Source organism: Aulonocara stuartgranti (assembly GCF_965226115.1).
Source record: "Aulonocara stuartgranti genome assembly, chromosome: 22".
NCBI classification, from domain to species: Eukaryota; Metazoa; Chordata; class Actinopteri; order Cichliformes; family Cichlidae; genus Aulonocara; species Aulonocara stuartgranti.
In genome coordinates this window covers 28,221,971-28,243,360 of record NC_138957.1, presented here as the reverse complement: position 1 = coordinate 28,243,360, position 21,390 = coordinate 28,221,971, and the positions used below count along the sequence as shown (strand labels likewise).

Here is a 21,390-nt window from a genome sequence, read left to right as displayed (position 1 = left end):
GCCTCTTTTTGATACCCTCCAGCCATAAATGGCTTGTGGGGTATTGTCAACACCGTGCTGGCCTGGGTGAAGGGACAGTTTGTGAATGCGATAACTGGAGAACGATTGGAGTTGATTTGATACCGTAGGTACATCCATTGAAAATCTTGTAGACTTCAAATCTCAGTTTTCTGATAAAGTCGTGACTGTGTTAACAAGGTGACAGGATTTTGAAACTAATACCAGAGGTGTATCTAGTAGGATGCTGAGGGGTATGATGGAGTATTAGGGACACATTAAGAAAAAAAATATTGAAAAAAGTACTATTTCAAGATAAAAAGTTAAAACGTGGGGATTACAGTTGTTATTTGAAGACAAACTGTCATGGCTGCTGATGCCCTCTGCAAAATGTTTTGTGTAGATGCTTTGTGTAGTGGGATTAGCAGCTGTGGAGGTTTGTCCCAAAACAACTAATTCTGCCTAAATGTTTAATTCTGCATTACATCCACGTGAGGGCGCCATTGCACTACATGTAGGCACTAAAGGTTAAAGACCTGTTTGACTTTAAAGCGTGACCGTGATCTAATTGGGTTTCTCTGTTTATCTAACACTAATAAATTGATATGACAAGTTTAATGGCTTTTAACGGCCTTTACACAGCAGTGAGACATTTTTAGTCTGTGAACGAGGCGGAAATGAACCAACACCTTTTTAAAGTGTAAATAAACCTATTTTAATGTATCCCAAGAGATTTCCATTTAAAACTGGTTTATTTTTAAGCTATAATTTAATTATTGGTGGTAATAAATTATATGTTTTGCATGGTTTTCTGTGTAAAAAGTGTGTGACGGACGTGACGTGTGAGTTTCGATTTCGTCCTGACTTCCACGGGGCTGTGGAGTAAACAAAGCCGGTGTCATGAAGACAGAGAAGTGAGAAGTAACAGTAAGTTGTGGGTCGTCAGATCCTCGGTGTCTGTCTGTTTCTGGTATCTTTACTGAAACCATGATGGAGTAATCTCAAGAATCAGCAGGAGCAGTGTTCGTAAAAAAAAAAGTTTAGAGGGGTTTAAAAAATGAAGTTTTTGCTTTGCAGTGGCTGCACATCATACCTGCACATCTTTTATTCAGTTTTGCGGGTCAGTAATGCTAATCTGCACATGTTTTGTGTCTATGACTGACCTCAAAGCGCTACTTTCACTTTCGATTAAACTAAGTAAACGCGACAGATCCCGTGCTTTGTCTCTCTGGCACCAGAAAGTAGAAAACAAGTGAGTCTCAAGGGGTTTCCAGCTCCTTCCTGGAGATGCATAAGCAGGGGGGCCTGGTTAGGCGGTTGGGGGTTCCAGGTGTTTCACCAGGTGACAGGACAGCTGAAAAACATCGGTTCATTTCCTCAGACCTAAGCACGGAGGAGGGGAGGTGCTGTAGGTGTGGTGTGCCCCTCTCACCAGCCCGGACAGGCCGTCATCATAGTCCAGGACCAGAGGGTGAGTCCACCTGGAGCTCAGCTGGCCTTAAACAGGGGGTCAGGTGGAGGTGAAGGTGTTTGCTGTGGGTTGGACGTTTCTGTGTGGATAATAATAATTTCAGCCATTCAGGGTGCATTAATCTGTGGTACTTTAGCGCCCTCTGTAGGCATTAGAATGAAATGCAACAACAGTAAAATTGCCTCCGCGCTCCCGTTTTTGTCTTGGACTATGATAGAGTAGCTTTGCATGATTCACAGGTCAAAATAGTCTTTCTTTATCTGATCCTGGGTCCTCATGCAGACCCTCAGTTCATCCTCTGAAACAAGCTGTGCAGTGAATATTGTTGTTTTTACTTCAGTTTTATTTAATTTAGTTTGCAGAGTGGGTTTATTTACCAGCACTAGGTGAGAGGAATAAGGGATTTGATTATATGTTATTACAGTGAATCAGGACACTTTAACGCCCAAGTTGAGGCTATAAAATAATTTTAACATCTTTTTTTTAACAGTTCCTGCTGAGTTTAGCAGACTGATGTGCTGCAGATCGATGATCAACAGTATCATTTAACCGTGAAAATGTCTGAGGTAACTTCAACATTTACTGTTATTTATGTTCTATTAGGTCAGATTTATCCTTTATGTATTCATGCTGTTGGTCCTTCTCTCCCTCTCCCTTGTCCTCAGATGGATTTCCCAGTGGAGGCAACACTACATTTGAAAGAGTTTCAAGATGAGAGAGAAGTGAAGAATATCCTCAGGTTGCATGGCTTTGAGATGCATGATCTAGGAGAAGGTCAGGTGCGTGTAAAGGGTCATTTCTCTAAGCTCAAAGAGGTAAAGGCTAAATTAGAACAGCTTCCCTTATCACAAACCAAGATGTCGCCATCCTCTTCATCCTCACCAACCCCAGTTGCATCTTCTGGAGCCATTCCCAAAAACTACAGTCACAGAGACAAGCCCCCACACGCTGCTCTATCTTCCCCCACCTCCTCCTCATCATCAGCGCCAGGCCCTTCTCGTAGCCATCCAGCCTCTCATGGGTACGCTGCAGGCTCGTCCCCAGACCAGCGTGGTTCCCTCAGGCACGGAGAGAAGACTTTTGTCATTGATGCAGATGTGTTCAAGTATGCTGACCGGTTCAGGAAAAAAGAAATGGACAGCATCCTGATCAGCCATGATGTGAAAATGAAAGCACAGGATTGTGGTGATATGGTCAACATCACTTTAACGGGGGGGAACTCAAAGATAGCACTGAGTAAAGTGCAGAGCCTTATGGTTTCTCTTAGCAATACACTACGCACACAGGAAGTTCCTCTGCAGGACATGTCTGATGATGGCAAAATGCTTTTAACGAAAATTAAGAAAAAAGGAAACGTCGACGGTTCGGTGCTGGTGTGCGAGATGGGCGACAGGCTTCATCTTATTGGCTCATCTCGCGAGAGCTTCTTGTTAAAGCAGAGGTTGCTGGATGGGCGTGACCAGCACGGACGCACGGGGAGAGCCTCAGCTAAAGGCTCCAGAGGAAGGAGCAGCTCCGCTCCACCGACTAATCGCAAGAGCACAGAAACAGCTGCCAACCCTGATACATCGCCCGGTGGAGCCACAGGTTACTCCCCATCGAAGCACCAGGATGATGAACAGAAAGATGCCACAACTGGGCGGGAAGTTGATGCTTTCCACAGTCGGCCAAGAGTGTGGTCTCTGTCCCGTGAAAATAAAGATGCAAAGAGGGTCAATGGCAACCCGAAAGAGAGAGAAAGTAAACCTCCACCTCAGAAGTCATACAAGTTAAAAAACCTTTTAACATTTAATGAGATAAAGAACACATTTAAAAACATAAATAGAAATTTAAAAAAGAAATGAGAGAGAATCTCTCTTGACACAAAACAGAGCACCGCTGCTCTTCTTGTGAGTATTTAAAAGGGTCTAAATGCATGTTTTTTTTTTCTTACTGAGTACCTGTGTGGTGTTACACCACTAATCCTGAAACCAGGGCTCAAGCTTGAAAGGAACATGCGTTTGCCTTTTAAGGAAATGCAGCCTGGATCAGTGGTTAGCTTAGCCTAGCATAACGACTGGAGAATGACAATAAACCTGTTTGTTGTTTATTTAATCCAGACAAAACACGTGTTTTGTGGGTAGAATATGTCCTAGCCTGGTGCTGTTTCTGCAAAGAATAATTTGACATTTTAAAAAAACCAAAAGATTTAAAATTAATCTACATATTCTGAAAAGAGACAGAAGGTTTTATTTTATTTTTGCAGATGCCACCAGTGTGTCTGACTTGGCTCTGTTAAACTAACAATACTGAAACAGAGCTCATCATTCAAACGTCTAAAAGCATCTGAAACCAGAAGTAATAAAATGTCTGCATAAAGCACGAGACTGTGGACCTCCCCACCACTAAAAAAACACACATCAGTTTCCTGTTTAATAATTACATACAACAACAGAGGAGGTAGAGGTGAGCCCTTCCTTCTTCCCCTTTTCTGAGACTGCTGGTCAATATGTAGTGGATGGAGCCACCCAGTGATTAGTCATTTTAACGAAACAGCTCCATCCTAACTTTTTTGTTATTATCTGAGGAGTTTCAAACCTCACTGTTACTTAAAATTAACTAAATGAATAAATAGTTTGTGTAGTGTTGTGAGCAAACTTTCAAAATGCAAAGAAATGTGAATCAATGTTCTGTTCAAACAAGAAAACAAAAGCTGTTTTCATGTTTAAGGAGCTTAAACCAAAGGACTGTTTCTGTTCATTTTCTGTTGATGATTGAACTGTTTTATTGCTGCTTTTTTTACACTCAGACTTGTTAGATGATGGTGTAATCTGTCAGTCGAAGGTCAGGCCGATGGCCGGGTCAGATCTAGTTATCCTCTGGTGACCCTTGAATGAAGTCGGTCATTTATGCTGTTCAGACTTTAGGAGATTTTCCAGAGGTTCATTTGGATAAAGTCCAGACTGCTTGAATAATGAAGGTTTGTGCCTTAAACCTATCAATGCTGGCAGATACACCACTACCAGTACGCCTATCTTTATAATATCAGCTGTGTAGATGTACCAGTTTATCTCCGTTGTTTACCTTTAACTTTTTTTAATACTTTAAGTGTAAACATTGATTTATTTCTGTTTTGTGGTGCAATATTCTGATTTTGATTCTGACACAACACTCTTCAAAAGTAGATTTTTTAAACATTTTAAACACTAAAAATAAGCTTTACATAAAAAGGATTACACACTGACATGTGCAGAGGAGGGATAATGGATATACTGGACATGCTTAATATGAAGGGGTAAAAGAGGAAGACCAGGATGTCGTGACGGAGGACATGCAGAGGGTCGGTGTGACAGAGGGGGATGATAAGGACAGGGAGGACAATGAGACTAACTGAAAATACCATGACTCTGTATTTAATAGTTAATGAAACGTTTTTATTGTCAACTCAGTTGACTGACATCTCTTAATCGTTAGTTTTGATGGTCGCACCACCATTGTTTAATATTTTCACACATCAGTATTTGCTCTGGATCATAATGGCTCACTGAAATGCAAAGTATGTGAATGTATAAACCAGTGAATAAAAAACAAGCACTGTGCACATTTTAAGGTTACGCGATGTTTATGAAATGTGATGCATCTGTGTTTTTCTTCTGGATCTTTTAGTGACTGTGTGCTCTGTGCTATCACATTTTCCCTGTAACATCAATGGAGTCAGAAAAAGATGAGGGGAAGCCAGAGCAGGAAGTGAAAAAGTCTCTGACGTTGATCTGACCTGAGAGAGGAAGTATTGATGAGGATCTAACAGGCTCACTGTAATAACTGAAAGACCAGCTGAGTGTTTGAGTGGATTTTGCTGCCATTTTGTGGTAATAAATTTAGGATTGGACACTTAAAGGAGACTAGAGGATGTCAAGAGGTAGATGAACGCCCTGCAGTAGGTAGGCGTTTTGTTTTTCGGTCAAAAAGTCCCTTTACACGTCTATTTTCCAGTAAGTGTATGTATCAAGTGTAAATCATAAAGACCACACACTGATGACTATGATTATGATTCAAAGGCTGTTTTTTTTACGTAATAATGAAAACACATTAGTATGGTGAGAAATGTCTCCACGCAGCCTCATGTTGTGGTTTCCCTGTTTTGTTATCGGTCTGTTGCTAGGTTCAGTCACACACTGAACATGAAATCAAATACTGACATATTTTTTATTCATCAAGACAGAAAACTTAAAGATAACCACTTTTACTTCAAGGATTAGAGTAGCCACATTACACCAATCCCATCTCAACCTCGAGTTAGTGCTTTACTGAAGCTTTCAGCTGTTTCATAGACTTCATCAAATGACTTTTGTGGGCATTTTTTATCATAAAGACTCCCCCATTCATGCTGACTTAAAGGTTAAGCAAGTTGATTCTTAGCATTAAATCTGAAAACCACAGACAACAGCTTCAGTGTCTGAAAAGTATAGGAGAACGTGAAAAATGCATTCTTTTTATTGACCACCAGGGGGCGACACTTCTAGATGCAAAAAGATTTCCAGTTGCATAGTCTATGGGAAAACAACCCTCAACTTCCTTAATCTGTGACCACAGTACACTTTTTGGATGAATTTTCTGCTGAATTAATTAGGGAAATTAAGTGAATTATGGTCACTAGTGCTTAAAGAGCTACAGTGTTTTTGGCCTGTTTGTGATGCTGGAAAGCTTACATACAAAGTCACAGGGGCTGTAGATGTTGTTTAAATGCTAAAAATAGTCAGTGCTAGTGTTTTGCTAGGTGGTTGCTATACAGTTATGATTAAAATTTTGTGGATATAAATTACATAGTTATTGCTGAGCTACTGACAAGAAATGAAAAAAAAAACAAAACAGGTATTTTTTAGCCTGTTGCTAGGTGGTTGCCAGGAAGTGTAATGGTGTCATAATATACAATGCATAATTCAGCACTTGTGGATATAAATTAGATGTTACTGTCATCAAATAAAAATGATATAATGTATTAATTTTTTTTTGTTTCCGGTGCATTAAGACTTTTTAGGTTGTTGCTAAGTGTTCATAGCATGATGTCATCATTATATCTGAAATAGATAAGAACCTTAAGAGGCTAAGATGTACCTGCGCACTGAGTTTGTTAAAGTGCTGAAGGCATAGGAGGAGTTTTTTAAATCCAGTTTGGTGAATTGACTGACTCTTAGTGCTTTTCTACTCTACTTGAGCACTTTATAGAAAGTAAAAGTACTTTATAGACAGAAACAAAGACACAGGTTAGAGATTTTGTGTCATAGCCAGAGTATTAGAGTAAAAAAGAACAATTATCCAGGGCATGGTGACCAATCACAAGTCATTAGCCAGTGAGTGTGTGGATTTACCAACTTGATTCATGGTGTGACTGACTGTGGTCTGACTTCAGGATATGGCATAAAGCCCGCACCCTAAAAACATTTTTCCCAAATATGGTTTCTATCATTTAGAAGTACAAGTAGTTGTTAACACACTGATCAGGGTTCAAAAGTTCCCTTTTCTTGTAAATAGACAGGAAAGTTTAGTTAACCCAGATCATGTGTATAATTCTTCTTGGATAATTGGTTGGGTAAGTGGGGATTGCCAAAATATGTCCATTTCCTAGTGTGCACGTTCTTACTTCCTCTCCTCACATTTTAATCTCTTCCACAAGAGATACAAGCGGAGGAGGCAAGGGAGGACAGGAAATTGAAGTAACAGGCATTTAACAAAATGAGACATCCTTTCCATGATTGTCCTTAAGCACATTTAAAGGACAATATAAAACCAGGCTTCTTCGCCCAGAGGAGTCGCCGCTTGTTGGTCACTGGAAAAAAATGCAGGTTTAAAAAGCACTTCCACACTATATTAGAGCAAAACGTTTATGGTTTTTCATAAAGAGCAGCTTCTTATCCTTATCACAGACTCCATTTATCAAAGAGACAGTACAGGCATGGATTTGGCTCATCATGGCAAAAACAGTCCAACTGAGTCATGCTGTGTCACTTGTCTGTGCTTGGAAAGATAAGTGAGAACTGCAGGAGCATGTTGGAAATGCAGATTGAGTTTAGACTCACTGACTCGGTGCTGAGAGGAATCCAGATATAATCATCTGAATGTATAAGTTCATCCAAATGGGCTAAATGGGCTTCAAGGTTTGAGAATAAATACATTTTTAGACATCTGTTCATCAAGTCTTTGGTCTTACTCTATACTTAGACACATTTAGAGGAAGTGATGGTTTTTCATCATTTTCTACACATCACCATTTTTATCTGAACATGCTTCTAATAAAGGCTGAAGATATAATTAATCAAAGTCAACTGAAAGCCAAATTCATCATTAACCACTGAGAAAAGGTTGAATATACATATATATATAAATGAGACTGCCACGTTTATAAAGCGAAGCTAATGTGGAAGCGTCTGAAATACCTGCATTATTTCTGATCACCAGCAGGGGGCAATGTTTTAGTTTCAAAAGGGAACTCCACTGTATTGATTTCTGTGGAAAATTGACCTAACTGCTCACTTGATTTCAGACCCCAATAAACACTTTCCTGATTAGTTACTGTCCTCAATCTCTACTTTCAAGTCCTATTTAAGAAGAACTGATGCTCTTTTTGTGAATTACAGCCCCATTTAGAGACAAACAGACAATAAAACAGGGAAACGCTTATATGCTGGGAAAGATCTGCCTTTCTAGGCTTCTCAGCCAGATTAACCATTCAACTGAGAAATCTACTTTAAGAAACAAAATTAACTTTGATTTATGTCCCTTGTTTGTTCAGTTTAATTTGTGTGTTTTTGCTACATTTTTTGATGTTTTCTTGTCAGATTGTCAGATAACGGATAAAACACCCAGTGCAGTTGCTCCATGGTGCCAAAGAAGCAGCTTAAAGTATCTTAAATAAAAGATCCAGAATACTAATGCTTGTTTTTGTTATTAGATTTGAAACTGGTGCAGTAATAAGCCCCATGACACTAATGCTTAAAGTTGAGTGAGTGTCAAAGTTATTTTAGCTTGAGGTTCTGACTCTTGAAAAGGCTGTAAAATTAATTAGGTTGCAGTTTTTCACAGAGATTTAACACCTTTTGCAGTTGAGAGAATGAAACGGATCAGGCAATGCAAAGAGTGCCAACCCCACCCCAGTGTACGCACTACAAGAGCCTGAAATTTTCACAGTATGAAGATGAAATTTTGCGTGGCTTAAGTTATTGTAGAAAAAAAATTGATGATTCTGAGGGTGTGAGGTGGGAACGTTTCCTAGATTTGAGATCTTGAGTGATCTTGAAGTTAATAGCTGCTTACCGTATGTTGATAGTGGATAAGTCTCGATAATTCTTTTTTTGATTGTCAACCTTTTATCTAAATTTAGCTCTTACTTCATGATCTTTGACTAAAAGCCAAAAATGAGGCAATGTTTAGTCAAAATGGGTTTGGAAATCTGTCTTTGTCAACATTCCTGTAGCTCTGAACTAAATCACCCATACGTACATACTAACATGCTGCTGGAAAACCTTATCTTCACCATCTACAAACTGGAAACTGGTTTGAGAGAAATCTCTGAGGAACATGATGCATTGCTGATGCAGAACTAAGAAAGGAAATGCCACGAGATTAAGACCATTTCTCTACCCCCAAATTAGTAAGGTTAACTGCTCTAGTCTGGCAGCTTCTCAAATGTGAGTTTCTGTTCCTGGAAAGTAAAGATATAAGTAAAAAAAAGCGCACATCTACACACATACACACACAGACACACAAAAAGACAAGGCTGAAAGGCAAGCGCGTTAAGCACTGTTTAGTGACAGCTAAGAAATTTGGACGACTTGTGGCAGGAAGACAGAGCCGGAGGAGGATGCAGAAGCGGTTTGAGCTTTTAAAGATAGCCTCCTCCTATTTATATAGGTCCGTGTGAGGGCACAGGCGAGTGACTGACAGCATGACGTGCTGTAGCATGTTACCACAGCAGTGACTTGACTGAACACAGCCTCAAGACCCAACCAAAGATCACGCCACGCCTACAGCGCACTCTCTACACACTACCGGGTCCCAGAAGTCGAGCATACTTCTCTTTCTTCTTCCTTGAGGTGCTTTCTGTTCCCCCGGGTTTGGTCTGTCTTTTATTTTTTTTGTGTCTAGCGAGTTCAAACAGGGATGGCGGAGCTGGAAGGCCTGGAGTTTGGGAAGTCAGACTTTGTGCTCCTGGACGAGGTCACGATGGAGCAGTTTATGGAAAATCTGAAGCTGAGGTAAGGCCTGAGATACAGTTAGAGAGGAGGAAGGGAGGGGAGGAGGAGGGTGGAAGCAGCTGGATGGTAGAGATGCAGAGGGTTATACTTCACGTGTACCGGATGGTATGTGAAGGAAAACAGCTGGGTTTTACTTTGTTTAGCCAGCTATGAAGGGATAAAAAAATAAAAGATAAATTAAGGTGAATACTGACAGGATTTAACATGTGCAAGTTAAAAAAAAACAAACGGTATAAATTTCATACAACAATACTGATACTAACAGTTTGGCGTGTTGAATTTATAAGCTTGTGGCTAAGAGAGGATGTTACAATAAAACATAAAAGGGGAAAAAAAGACCATGACTCACTTCTACCTCCACGTTCCCGCTCAGCTTCAGTGTAAATGCTTGTGGTTGATCTGTTCACCACCACACCTCGTTCACTGTCAGGGGAAACAAATTACACACATGGCAACAGACCAAACCTAAACAGTTTAATATCCTGATATAACTTTTTTCTGGTTTTGTTTTTATGACCTTTAGCGTGTAAATGCTTTCGGTCCAGACTTTTCTCGTTTCCTCAGAGACCTCTTAGAGGGGCACCGTGTCCTCATTTCAAATTGTGAGAAGTCACACAGCACTTTTTATCCAGGCCGTCGTCATCCTGAAGGATGAGCAGAGGGAGCCAAAACACCAGAATGTCAGACACTGTTAAATGAGACTTAGAGAGAATAATCACACTATATCAGCTGACGTGTGCACAGCTGATGGCTCTAGATGAACATTTTTCACATCACTCTGGCCTAGAGTGTCACCAGAAGCTTGATTAGACTTGTCTGGGGCCAAAGAACAGCTACCAAACTCATAGACAGGTGACAAATTAAAGGAAAAACCTTTAATGGTTATATCTGGTGCCCAAACACCTTATCAGATTCTTCTTCTTTTTTTTTTTCTTTTGATTTTTCAGTGATCTGCAATTTGGGAATGCTACTAAGTACCATCCAGTCAGTCAGAACACTTTTACTGTATGAGCTGACATGAATAACTTGAACGGGGCATGAATTTTAGACACTGAGGTCTGCAATGGTTGCACTCTCTCGGGGGAAAGAAAGTTTGCATTTCTTGGCTGCATTTGGGAGACACTTTATAAATACTTACAGAAACTACACGATTACTGACACCTCTAAATAAAATGTATTATTAATGTAGTTTACTCAATTAATTTGAACTGCTCATTAGTACATAGATTGATGTATTTGACTGCATTCAAATTTTAAAAATAATTAAGGACTAACCCTCATTTACTAATATGTAAAGTAGTTTAACCTATGCTACAGCCATACTAAGGAACATCATGGCTGGGGACTGTGGCACAACCAAAAATAGTGCAATGGTGTGCAGTGAACTTGCAGCCTCGTTGCTTTTTAAATGGTTCTTTGGAAATGAGGACCGGTTTGTGACCACTCGCTGCCAGTTGTTTGAAAGGGACGATCAATTTTAACATAGTTTCAATCCGTCTGTTCCAACACAGATGTGCTACACATAGCTTTTACAGCTACTGCTAATTTCTAACTCTTGTTTGTTGTAGGCAATTCACAAAAAAAAACCCAAACAAAATTTACAACATTCAGTTGCATACATTTTGATACAGTCTGCTATCCGCTTGCAGTTTAATGGGGTCAAGTTCCCAATTACATGCAATCCGTTTGTGATAATACAACAACTGCAACAAATAGTCAAACACTGCAAATATTTTGCTGTCTTTTACAGCTGCTGTCTTCATGCACAGACACAGGATTTAGATCACAATGTCATATGTGCTGGGCAACCTTGTTTTAAAGTAGGTTTACCACTATATAATATATTGTAGGATTATAACCTGAATACAAACACTTTGTAACCAGTTCAGTCAGTCTGAGCTTGTGTGGAGACTTGCTCCCAGCAGGCAATCCAGCCATCACCTTGCAGTTAGAAGTGACCAATCTGGTCACCCAGAGGTTAAGTGTGCAACACCCTGTGCTTGACCCTCTGAGTTGACTTAGGTCTAAGCCACTGGTGAGTTAGACATAACCCCAACCCTAGCCCTAACCAAGAATATCTAATTTTTGCTCTCATTACACTGTTCTGCCAAAGCTTGGCTATCAAGAAACAAATAAAAACTCATTCTAACTGACACAGATTATTATTTTTTAAACGGTTTAGGGTGGTTTTAGTGTTGGAGTTACCACCCATGATGACTTAAACCTCAAAAGGTAAACCTAATTTTTAGCAGCTGTAACAAACAAATTCTCCAAATTATGAAGAAATCATGTTTTTATCTTATTTTCTTAAATAATTTTAAGAAATTTAAAAGATGCTTGTAGTAGTAGAAACAGGTTTCAGCACTTGTCTTGGAAATGCTTTTGGCCACTTTTGTCAGTTGTTTAAAAACACTATTCTAATTTCCAATGACTGTGATGACAACTAGCATGTAAAAACTGCATAATCATCAAATCTGAATGAAAACTGCTTCAAAACTATGCACAAGATAAAGTTTTTCTTCTTGAGCATTATTATTCTATCAACATCTTTGCTGTTATAAAATTATCCAATAGATTTCAAATTCAGGATTCTCTGATAGAGCCACATCTCCCTCTTGTTTCTCTGGTATAGCTAATTATTGCCTGAATACTCAGGTTGGGAAAACTTAACTATAGACGCTTTCAAACTGACCTTAAATACATAAACCATGCACAGATAGTCCACAAACATAAAAATACAGTGGTTTTTTTGTGTAGTGCAGGAGGACATGCAGAGGGTTTGACAGAAGGGGATGAAAGAACTGTTCCTACTACGGTGACCCCAAGTGGTAACAGCCAAAAGAAGAAGCAGTTTTGGTGTCTGACAGTTAGTAGCATGACTAAAATCAGGAGCACGATCGCAGATTGGAGCAGATAAAATGAAATAGATGCAATAAACTACTCATCCATCTATTTTTAATCGCTGAACCAGTTCAGGGCCTGGAGCGCATCTCTGTTGTCACAGTGCCAGAGGCAGGTGTAATGTTATGTTAACAGTCAATCGCAGGACCGATGCAGAGAGACAGATAATGTTTCACACTCCCATTCACACCACTGATCAGGGAGTGGTTAACACTATGGCCTCATTGCAAAAAGATTCCTTGTTTCCTATCTGCTGGCTGGCTTTTCTCTGAAGAGTTTGTGCATTCTTCCTGTGTTGTTGTGAGTTCTGCCCAGGTACTTAAGCTACTTCTCACATACCAAAAAATAGTTGTTTATTGGTGATTCTAAACTGGCTCTATGGGTGAACAATAAACTAACAAATTACACAACGGTTATAATAAAAGCACGTGCGCAAGTTTTATTATGTTGATGGTCTTTAGGTTAAAGTTTTAGACAATTATGCAAGTGGTCTGAACTTACTTTCATATCCTGGTGGAGCCTGAAACTTAGCCTGATGCAAAGAGCCAGCACAAGCACATTAAATGGAAAACACCATGAAATAAACAGGAATCATTCTTTAAGACAGATTCCAACCTCTGAGTTGAGACACAGCATTTCTGCCACATGTTGAGCAAACACAACACCTACCATCTACAAAGCTACACATGCAACACGACTGTTAGGTCTTATTCATTCTAGCAACCTGTTTATCCTCTGTGGCATGTAGTCTTAACCCCTCCCAGCTCAACAAACCCACAGTCAGATTACCCAAGGCTTGGTGACGCCCTTCGAGCCGCAAGTTTCATTTCCTGCTTTCAGCATGCAGACACTTGTGTCACTTCCTGTCAGCTGTGACATAGTGGTGCGTGATCTTCATTTTCATGTGCATTGTGAAAAAATTAATGGCAAATGCAGCTAACTTGCACCTGCATACCTGTTAACAAAAGAGTGAATAAACGACATAATTCTATCTGACATACAGTCCAGACTGGACCACTACAGTCAAAAGGAAATTGGTAGTTAAATCTACAGTAACTGGAGAAGCAGATACAGATAGAAAATATATGACACTGGCTGAGTCAGAAAAAGTATTGAAGAAAGGGGGCTGGGGTAGAGGCGGGTTGCACAGTGGCTTATTCATGCACAAAGGAGCTTAATACATGCATTTGATTTGCTAACTTGCTGTGTAGAAGGGTATAAGTAGATATGAGCTAGCACTAAGATCAGCTGATCTGTGGTTGATCTTGACTCTATGGCTGAATGCTATGTTTTGTGACTTCTTTTAATCTCAAATGTGCACAGCAGGTCTGCAGGTACTGCATTTGGAAAATCTATATCACAAATCTTTAATAACAGCAGGTGTATGTGATTGCCTTTTGTCTTGTCAGGTTTGAGAAGGGCCGAATCTACACCTACATCGGAGAAGTGGTCGTCTCCGTTAACCCATACAGGCAGATGGACATTTACGGCAAAGATAACATTGAAGCATACCGAGGCCGCGAGCTGTATGAAAACCCTCCTCACCTGTATGCAGTGTCTGATGCTGCCTATAAAGCCATGAAGAGACGGGCCAAAGACACCTGCATTGTCATATCAGGTCAGACTAACCTCACTGCTGTTTACTTTCAATAACCTCATAATAAGCTTGTAATGTCTGACTGGTGGGATTTCTGTTCAATGATGAAACCTTCTTTGGTTTCTCTGATTTTATGTTTATTAAATATTTGGAACAATCCGATGAGGAATTAGATCATTTTAACAACTTCAAAGCTACTTAAAGGGAAATTATAGAGAAAACTAAACTTTAGTCAAAATATGAACCCTATTAAGTATGACTCTGCTTTTCTTCGTTTGTGCCTTGACAAAAATATGGAATTAAAAATGTAAAATTGATTTAGGTGCACCTTGCTAGCACCAGGGTGAACCCCTTTTTGCCTTCAGAACAGACTTAATTTTTCATGACATGGATTCATCAAGGTGCTGGCAGTATTCTTCTAAAACTTTGGTCCATGTTCACATGACATCATCACACAGTTGCTGCAGATCTGTCTGCTGCACATGATGTCATTCACCCATTGCACCACATCTCAAAGGTGATCAAGTGACTGTGGAGCAAATTAGAGTACAGTGAACTCACTTTCATGTCTATAGTAGACATGAAGAGTGAAGTATTGGAATGTGATTAACTGATTAGATACGTTAATGAATAGTTGAACAAATGCGGCTAACAAAGTGGCTAGTGAGTGTAAGTTATCAGGTTGCTATAATTTTAACTGTTTAGGATTTTTCTATTGTAAAAGTAAATCTTCAACCTAATATGAAAACATTGCACTTAGCACTTAATATCATTGTTAATTCAACAGTTAACATGATAATATGGTGAACATTTAGGTTAAAGCACCATGCTAACATTTAAAACGCAAAGCTAACTAGCTTGTATAGGTTCTCGGTCATTCAGGTCATGGTAGTCTCAGGATCTACACTACCAAAGAAAGCGACTGGACTTCTTTAAGTGTTGTGAAGGCCTTTCAACCCACTTAAAGAAGTCCAGTCGCTTTCTTTATTTTTTTCCAAGGTCCTTAGTTAACTAGCATGATGCTAATCCCAAAGTTAACTGTTATGTTGGGACATTGAGGTTAATGCTAGAGACAAAAGTTATTTAATTAATTAGGAAAATAATTAACAGTAAGGAAGCACCGATGCTGTACTTGTAACTATACCAAATAAGGTGGCTATACCAGTAGCAGTATTAATTAGTAAACTGGTTTTCTATCATTACCTGAACAGGCAGCTTGCCTAAATCTGGATTTAAAAATACATTTTTTGCGTCCCTCTACTAAAAATCAGCAGTGACCTTTGACTGAATTGTAATCACAGTGTTCCTGGAGTTAATTCATACACTGTTTTCAGGCTTTAGAAAAACAAGTCCTATAATGGGAGACTTTTATCACTGTTAATCACAGATCAGATCAGGATGGTAGTATTAGTATAGTTAAAACCTATACAGGTTTTTACTATAGGGATACAGAATTGAGATACAGTCAAAACCAGTGACTGTAAAATCAATTTAGGGTTAAACAGGTGACAGCATGGGACAGCGTGGTTTTACTTATATGAAGGTAAAAAAAAATTACGCTGTCGTATTTTCACATACACAAATCAGCCCTGTGTTTGGTGTTGGGTTTCCGCTTTCTGCAGTTTTAATACTCAGCTAGGTATTTTTGGGAATTTAATTTATGCTTCTTTTTTGGTCAAAACCAAGATGTCATCAGGTGATGAGTCACACCATAACTTAGGTGTTTGGCTTACGTTTGATTTTTTAAGTTTATTTCTGAGTGCTTTTTGAGTCGTTTTCACCTCATTGATCAAACTGTTTTATCATTGTGTAAATATATGTGTATTCAGATACATGCCTGTTCTGTGTATGCAAGCTTTTTTTGTATATATGTATTTTGTTGGCTGTTTTAAGAGGGGCATTTTTTCAACCTTTTCCCATAAATCGTGGCTCAAGAGTTGGGAGGTCGCCTTGTAATCGGAAGGTTGCCGGTTCGAGCCCCGGCTCGGACAGTCTCGGTCGTTGTGTCCTTGGGCAAGACACTTCACCCGTTGCCTACTGGTGGTGGTCAGAGGGCCCGGTGGCGCCAGTGTCCGGCAGCCTCGCCTCTGTCAGTGCGCCCCAGGGTGGCTGTGGCTACAATGTAGCTTGCCATCACCAGTGTGCGAATGTGTGTGTGAATGGGTGGATGACTGGATATGTAAAGCGCTTTGGGGTCCTTAGGGACTAGTAAAGCGCTATATAAATACAGGCCATTTACCATAAATAAAGTATACTGTATTTTACTACTTATTTCTTTCACTCTGTAGGCAGGGAGGATGTGAGACTTATTTTATGCAGACAGGAATAGATATAGGACTATGAAGGTTGTCAAACAATATGATCTGCTAGATAGTGATTATTACTGCGTTGACCAAATGTCTGTATCCTCATTCATTAGATGGCATGCTGCTTAAATACATCCTTTTGTCAGTGAGATGCCATTTTTTCACATCATGTAAATATTCTGATATTATATTCACTTCCATGCTCAAAAAGGTTGTGAAACATTTTTTGTGTTGTAGGTGAAAGTGGGGCCGGAAAAACAGAAGCCAGTAAATACATCATGCAGTACATTGCAGCAATCACAAACCCAAGCCAGAGGGCAGAGGTCGAGAGGTGAGCCCTCACATGATCATTAGGTTCATAAGTTTTATTTTAATGTGATGTTGCCATAAATAACTTGTCATTCTTCTATTCCTCTGACTGCGCTTTACCTCCCTCATGGCTGATTCTGTAAATCCATCATTGGTTACCACAACGTGATCAATCAGTGTGAAGAATGTGCTGCTGAAGTCCAACTGTGTGCTGGAGGCCTTTGGGAACGCCAAGACAAATCGCAACGACAACTCCAGCCGCTTCGGCAAGTACATGGACATCAACTTCAACTTCAACGGCGATCCCACCGGAGGACACATCAACAACTACCTGCTGGAGAAGGTGAGATGATGAAAGGGTTTAAACTGCAGAGAGAGGGCCTTCACAGCGAGCCGCTGCTGAAAAGTACCAAAAAGTTCTTCTCATTTAGCTTTTAAATTACATCTTTCCTGCTGAACATGAATGTTTCATGAGGTGATAACAAAGAGGTGTGAGGGAACATCCATGAATAGATGTGTCTGTGAAGCCTCTATCCTCCTGCTGCTGCGCGTTAATGAATTGCTCACCTGGGGGTACTTGATGCTGCTGTATTTATCCGCTCTGTTAAAAAACCGTCTGACACTCAGATCCAGTTTAAATGATGGTGCCATGATTTATTCTCAGAGGGCAGAAATAACCACGCTGTCTCGAAGCAGCAAAAAAAAATCCAGAGATGAAAAACTGAAACAGCTAGAAATACAGAAGGTGGAGATTTGGACTTTTTCCTCCAAAACTAGGTGGTCTGGTCTTATTTGCATGGTGCACTGGGGTTGTTGCTGTCTAAAAAACAAAAAGCAAAAACAGTTTTTCCTGGAAAAATGAATTTTTGACACCACAACAGAGACAAAAGAAAACCATCAGCACTGTGAAAATTCTTTTCTTCCACACTACTTTTGCTGTTTAACTCATTTACTAAAGCATAATAGTTTATTAGGACGATACATAAGCAACTGCTTATATTTTTACTGTATGTGGACTGTACATGTGTAGCCTTCCAGTAAAAGCTCAAATGGTGTTCGGAAAAGCCATGAAAGTCCTTCTTGGAGGTAAATCTTTTCACCAGTGTTTCAGAAACATCCAGGGAAATATTAGTCTGATATCTAAAAATGACAGCTGACTAGCATAACATGTGATGCTATGTTCACACTGAGGCCTATCCCAGATGTGACAGGGTGAGAGACGGAGTAAACCCTGGACAGGTGTGGGGCCAGTGTGTCGCAAGGCTAACATATAGAGACATACAAACATTTGCACGTATATTCTCATTTATGGGTAATTTAGCATTACCAACTAACTAATTAACTAATGACTTTTAACTGTGGGAGGAAACCAGAGTACTCAGAGAGAACCCACTGCAAACTCAGCCAAACTGTGGATTTGGATTTGAGCCCAGGCTGCAGTGCTAACCACTGTGCCGGGCTGTCAATCCAGACTTAAATAAGTAGGAAAGCTATGATTATAAGGCTTGATACAGAATTTTCTTGACATTTATGTACTTGACAGGTTAAACCACAGTAAGTAGCAATAGCATCTACGTAGTGTGAGTTTGGTTTTCCTGTGGTTTGAAGTCTCATGTGAACCTGTGCACTTCATGAGTCCAGTCAGCTAACCACTCCACTCCAACTAGACTGCATCATGTCATCTCAACTGGAACAAATTAAGTTGTTGAATTTCACGCAGATCCTACACGATTTAATTACGTTCACCATATAAACATGAAATTATTTTGTTTAAAATTACAAGTTAGAATTGTGTAAATGTAACAACCACCAAGTTTAATTTTTCTGAGTGATTAGTGTTGTTTTCACGTTTCCCTTTTGGACTGACCCACTTGATTCAGCGTCCAAAGCTTTCTTTTTTTTGTCTCAAAAACTTAAACCAATGAGCTCTGACCTTTGGGGAATTGTATGTAGTATGTAGTAAAGGTATAATGGTATTTTTAAATTTTAAATTTTAAGGTTAGAAGTTGAGTTTGTCAGATAAATATTTCATTTAATGTCAGTGAACAAAAGAGAAGAAATTCTAACAAACAGACACAGATAGGCATTTATTGTCAGCTTTGCATTCAAAGTGACCAAATATATTTAGGATACATTTACTCTAATATTCAGTTAGTCTGAGAACATATATGAACATATATGGATGTTTGTGTTCTCAGTCATCCAGGTGATGGTGATCTGAGCTTGGAAAGAAAGTCCGGTTGCTTTTCTTTCCAAGCTCCTTAGAAAACATGTATGGATGTATATTCCAGCTAACGCTAATTGTCTGAGGTTTGCAGATATATGGCAGTCACACAGGTCGTGTAATACAGTAGCAGAAAACTAATAGGATGTAGAGTGGTAGTTGTTAAATCATAGTAAGAAGGTTCCAGGTTTCAAATTCTTTTGGGGTTCTCTCTGTGTGCTCTTGCTTAATTAGGGAGTCTAACCTTGTTATAGGCTATTGAGCTGTCCAGGCCGTCTGCCTGCCTCTCACCTGATGACACCCGGGATAGCCCCACATGTGACCCTGAATTAAAGAAAGAGTTGGATGGAGTAGTCTTAAGGTTTTTTCCTCCTCTAAGGAATAAGTAAAGTAATGCATTATTTTTCATTATGCGACAGAATAATGTGTAACACATTTTGAGGAATGACCCTAACATTGGTTACAGAAACTGCACCTAACTGAAAGTAACTTTTGAAAAAGCTTCGTCATCACAGAGTAATCGTATAACACTGTAAGAGTACCTTAGGTAGCATTTTTTATTTGCTACCATAATCTGTTTTCCTGTTCAAGTCCAGGGTGGTGCACCAGCAAGGAGGTGAGAGGAACTTCCACTCGTTCTATCAGGTAAACTGCAGTCTGCACTTCTGCTGTAAAACAGTTATCGCAGTTATCACATGAACACATTCACTCCGCAGCTATAACCAGGCTGTGCAATGTAACCTCCACAAATAAATGTCACCTGCCCAGTGATGCCTGCACAGCTGTACAGTCACAATGGTGCTGAGCTGGTATATTTGCTGTGTTTTCATAGCTGCTGCGTGGAGGCTCTGATGAAATGCTGCAGTCGTTTCACCTGCAGAATGATCCTGCTGTTTACGTTTATACCAAAGAGGGAGCGGAAACTGTTGTGAGTATATCATCTTGAGAGTTTTAGTTTAAGAGTGAATAAAAGTTTGAATAACTGATATAAATTAAACTGTCTGAATTTTAAAATGAATCTTTTTTTAAATTTTTTGCATAATTTGGAAAAATATTCCCAGCAGCCCATTTGTTTTATTTTGCATTTTTATTTGATCTCTTCGCTTTCCAGACCACCAACAATGATCGCTCAAGCCACAAAGCCGTGTTGAGCGCACTGGAAGTTATTGGCTTCTCAAAAGAAGAGATCACCTCAGTTTATCAGATCCTCGCCACCATTCTGCTTTTGGTATTTTAGAGCTCGGATTAATGACTTTTCTTGACATACATGCAAAACATAAATTGGTCAATATACTTGAAGCATCCAATGAAATAGAATGGTGTCTTTTTCAGGGCAATATGCAATTTGAGAGCGATGGTGAGAGCGTTAATATTGTGGGACAAGAAGTTGTGAACCACATCTCAGAACTGACGGCCACAGACCCGGAGAGCGTCAATAAGAGCCTCCTGTACCGCACGGTGGCCACTGGAGGAGGCGAGGTCATTGAGAAGGGGCACACAGAGCAGGACGCCTGCTTTGGACGGGATGCTTTTGCCAAGGTGCCAGAAACAGGCCCAAAATAGCTCAACAGTAAAGCTAAATGGTGTTACGGCTACTGAGGATGAATATAGATGTTTACAACATACAGTAACGTGTTTTCCTTTTATCATAGTCACAGTTGTGACCTTTTTTAAGCTCTGCCTTCTCTCCTACAGGCTCTCTATGAAAGGCTTTTCGGCTGGATCGTCAGCCGCATCAACAGCATCATTGAGGTGAAAGACTACGACCCAGTGCTGCATGGGAAAAACACTGTAATTGGTGTGCTGGATATCTATGGCTTTGAGATCTTTGACAACAACAGGTGGGTGTCACAACAGTGTTTTGACATCCGCCCTCTTTTCTTGTGAATACTAGTCATTGTTGATGTTGTTGCTCAAGTGTTTGTTCCGCTGTTTTCGGCCAGCTTTGAGCAGTTCTGCATCAATTATTGCAACGAGAAGCTGCAGCAGCTTTTTATCGAGCTGATCCTCAGACAGGAACAAGACGAATATCAGAGAGAAGGCATCACCTGGCAACATGTGAGGAAAACACACAAACACAAGCACTTGCACAACAACAGCTGCGTCCATATTTGTTCTTACTCAAAGTGGGCCTGTCATTGTTTATCTTGTATTATATATCCGGTTCCAGTGGTGGATGCTCATATGAAATATGACAAAATTTCAAATAATAAGGTCAAAAGGTCAGCTTTCAGACCACTTGATATGCTCTGAGCCAGACAGATTTCTCCCGCCTTGTCTCTGTGATTCAAATATGGAGATGTCTTTATATGGTCATCTTAAACAGATCTTGCATTGAAGCCTCACACACCTGC

General features: G+C 39.8%; 2 protein-coding genes across 3 annotated transcripts in view; both read left to right on the top strand.

The window, feature by feature from the left end:
* The first annotated feature begins 839 nt into the window (after positions 1-839).
* Positions 840-5,056, top strand: rbm43 (RNA binding motif protein 43). Of its 2 annotated transcripts, XM_082521309.1 has the most exons (4): positions 858-924; positions 1,379-1,468; positions 1,959-2,034; positions 2,134-5,056. In XM_082521309.1, the coding sequence occupies exons 3-4, from the start codon at positions 2,026-2,028 to the stop codon at positions 3,310-3,312; spliced, it is 1,188 nt and encodes a 395-aa protein (XP_082377435.1). In that variant the 5' UTR covers positions 858-924; positions 1,379-1,468; positions 1,959-2,025; the 3' UTR covers positions 3,313-5,056. The 2 variants fall into 2 exon arrangements, with proteins under 2 accessions (XP_082377434.1, XP_082377435.1); XM_082521308.1 differs by lacking the exon at positions 1,379-1,468 and having other exon boundaries at positions 840-924.
* A 373-nt stretch (positions 5,057-5,429) lies between these two features.
* The window catches only part of myo1g (myosin IG), a 69,135-nt gene continuing 53,174 nt past the window's right edge, over positions 5,430-21,390 (top strand). Inside the window, exons 1-11 of the mRNA XM_082521306.1 lie at positions 5,430-5,439; positions 9,590-9,699; positions 14,010-14,218; positions 16,741-16,834; positions 16,990-17,155; positions 19,628-19,681; positions 19,869-19,964; positions 20,148-20,264; positions 20,369-20,575; positions 20,732-20,877; positions 20,980-21,094. Of these exons, the coding sequence (XP_082377432.1) occupies positions 9,605-9,699; positions 14,010-14,218; positions 16,741-16,834; positions 16,990-17,155; positions 19,628-19,681; positions 19,869-19,964; positions 20,148-20,264; positions 20,369-20,575; positions 20,732-20,877; positions 20,980-21,094 (1,299 nt within the window). The 5' untranslated portion in view covers positions 5,430-5,439; positions 9,590-9,604. The remainder of the gene's footprint in view (positions 5,440-9,589; positions 9,700-14,009; positions 14,219-16,740; positions 16,835-16,989; positions 17,156-19,627; positions 19,682-19,868; positions 19,965-20,147; positions 20,265-20,368; positions 20,576-20,731; positions 20,878-20,979; positions 21,095-21,390) is intronic.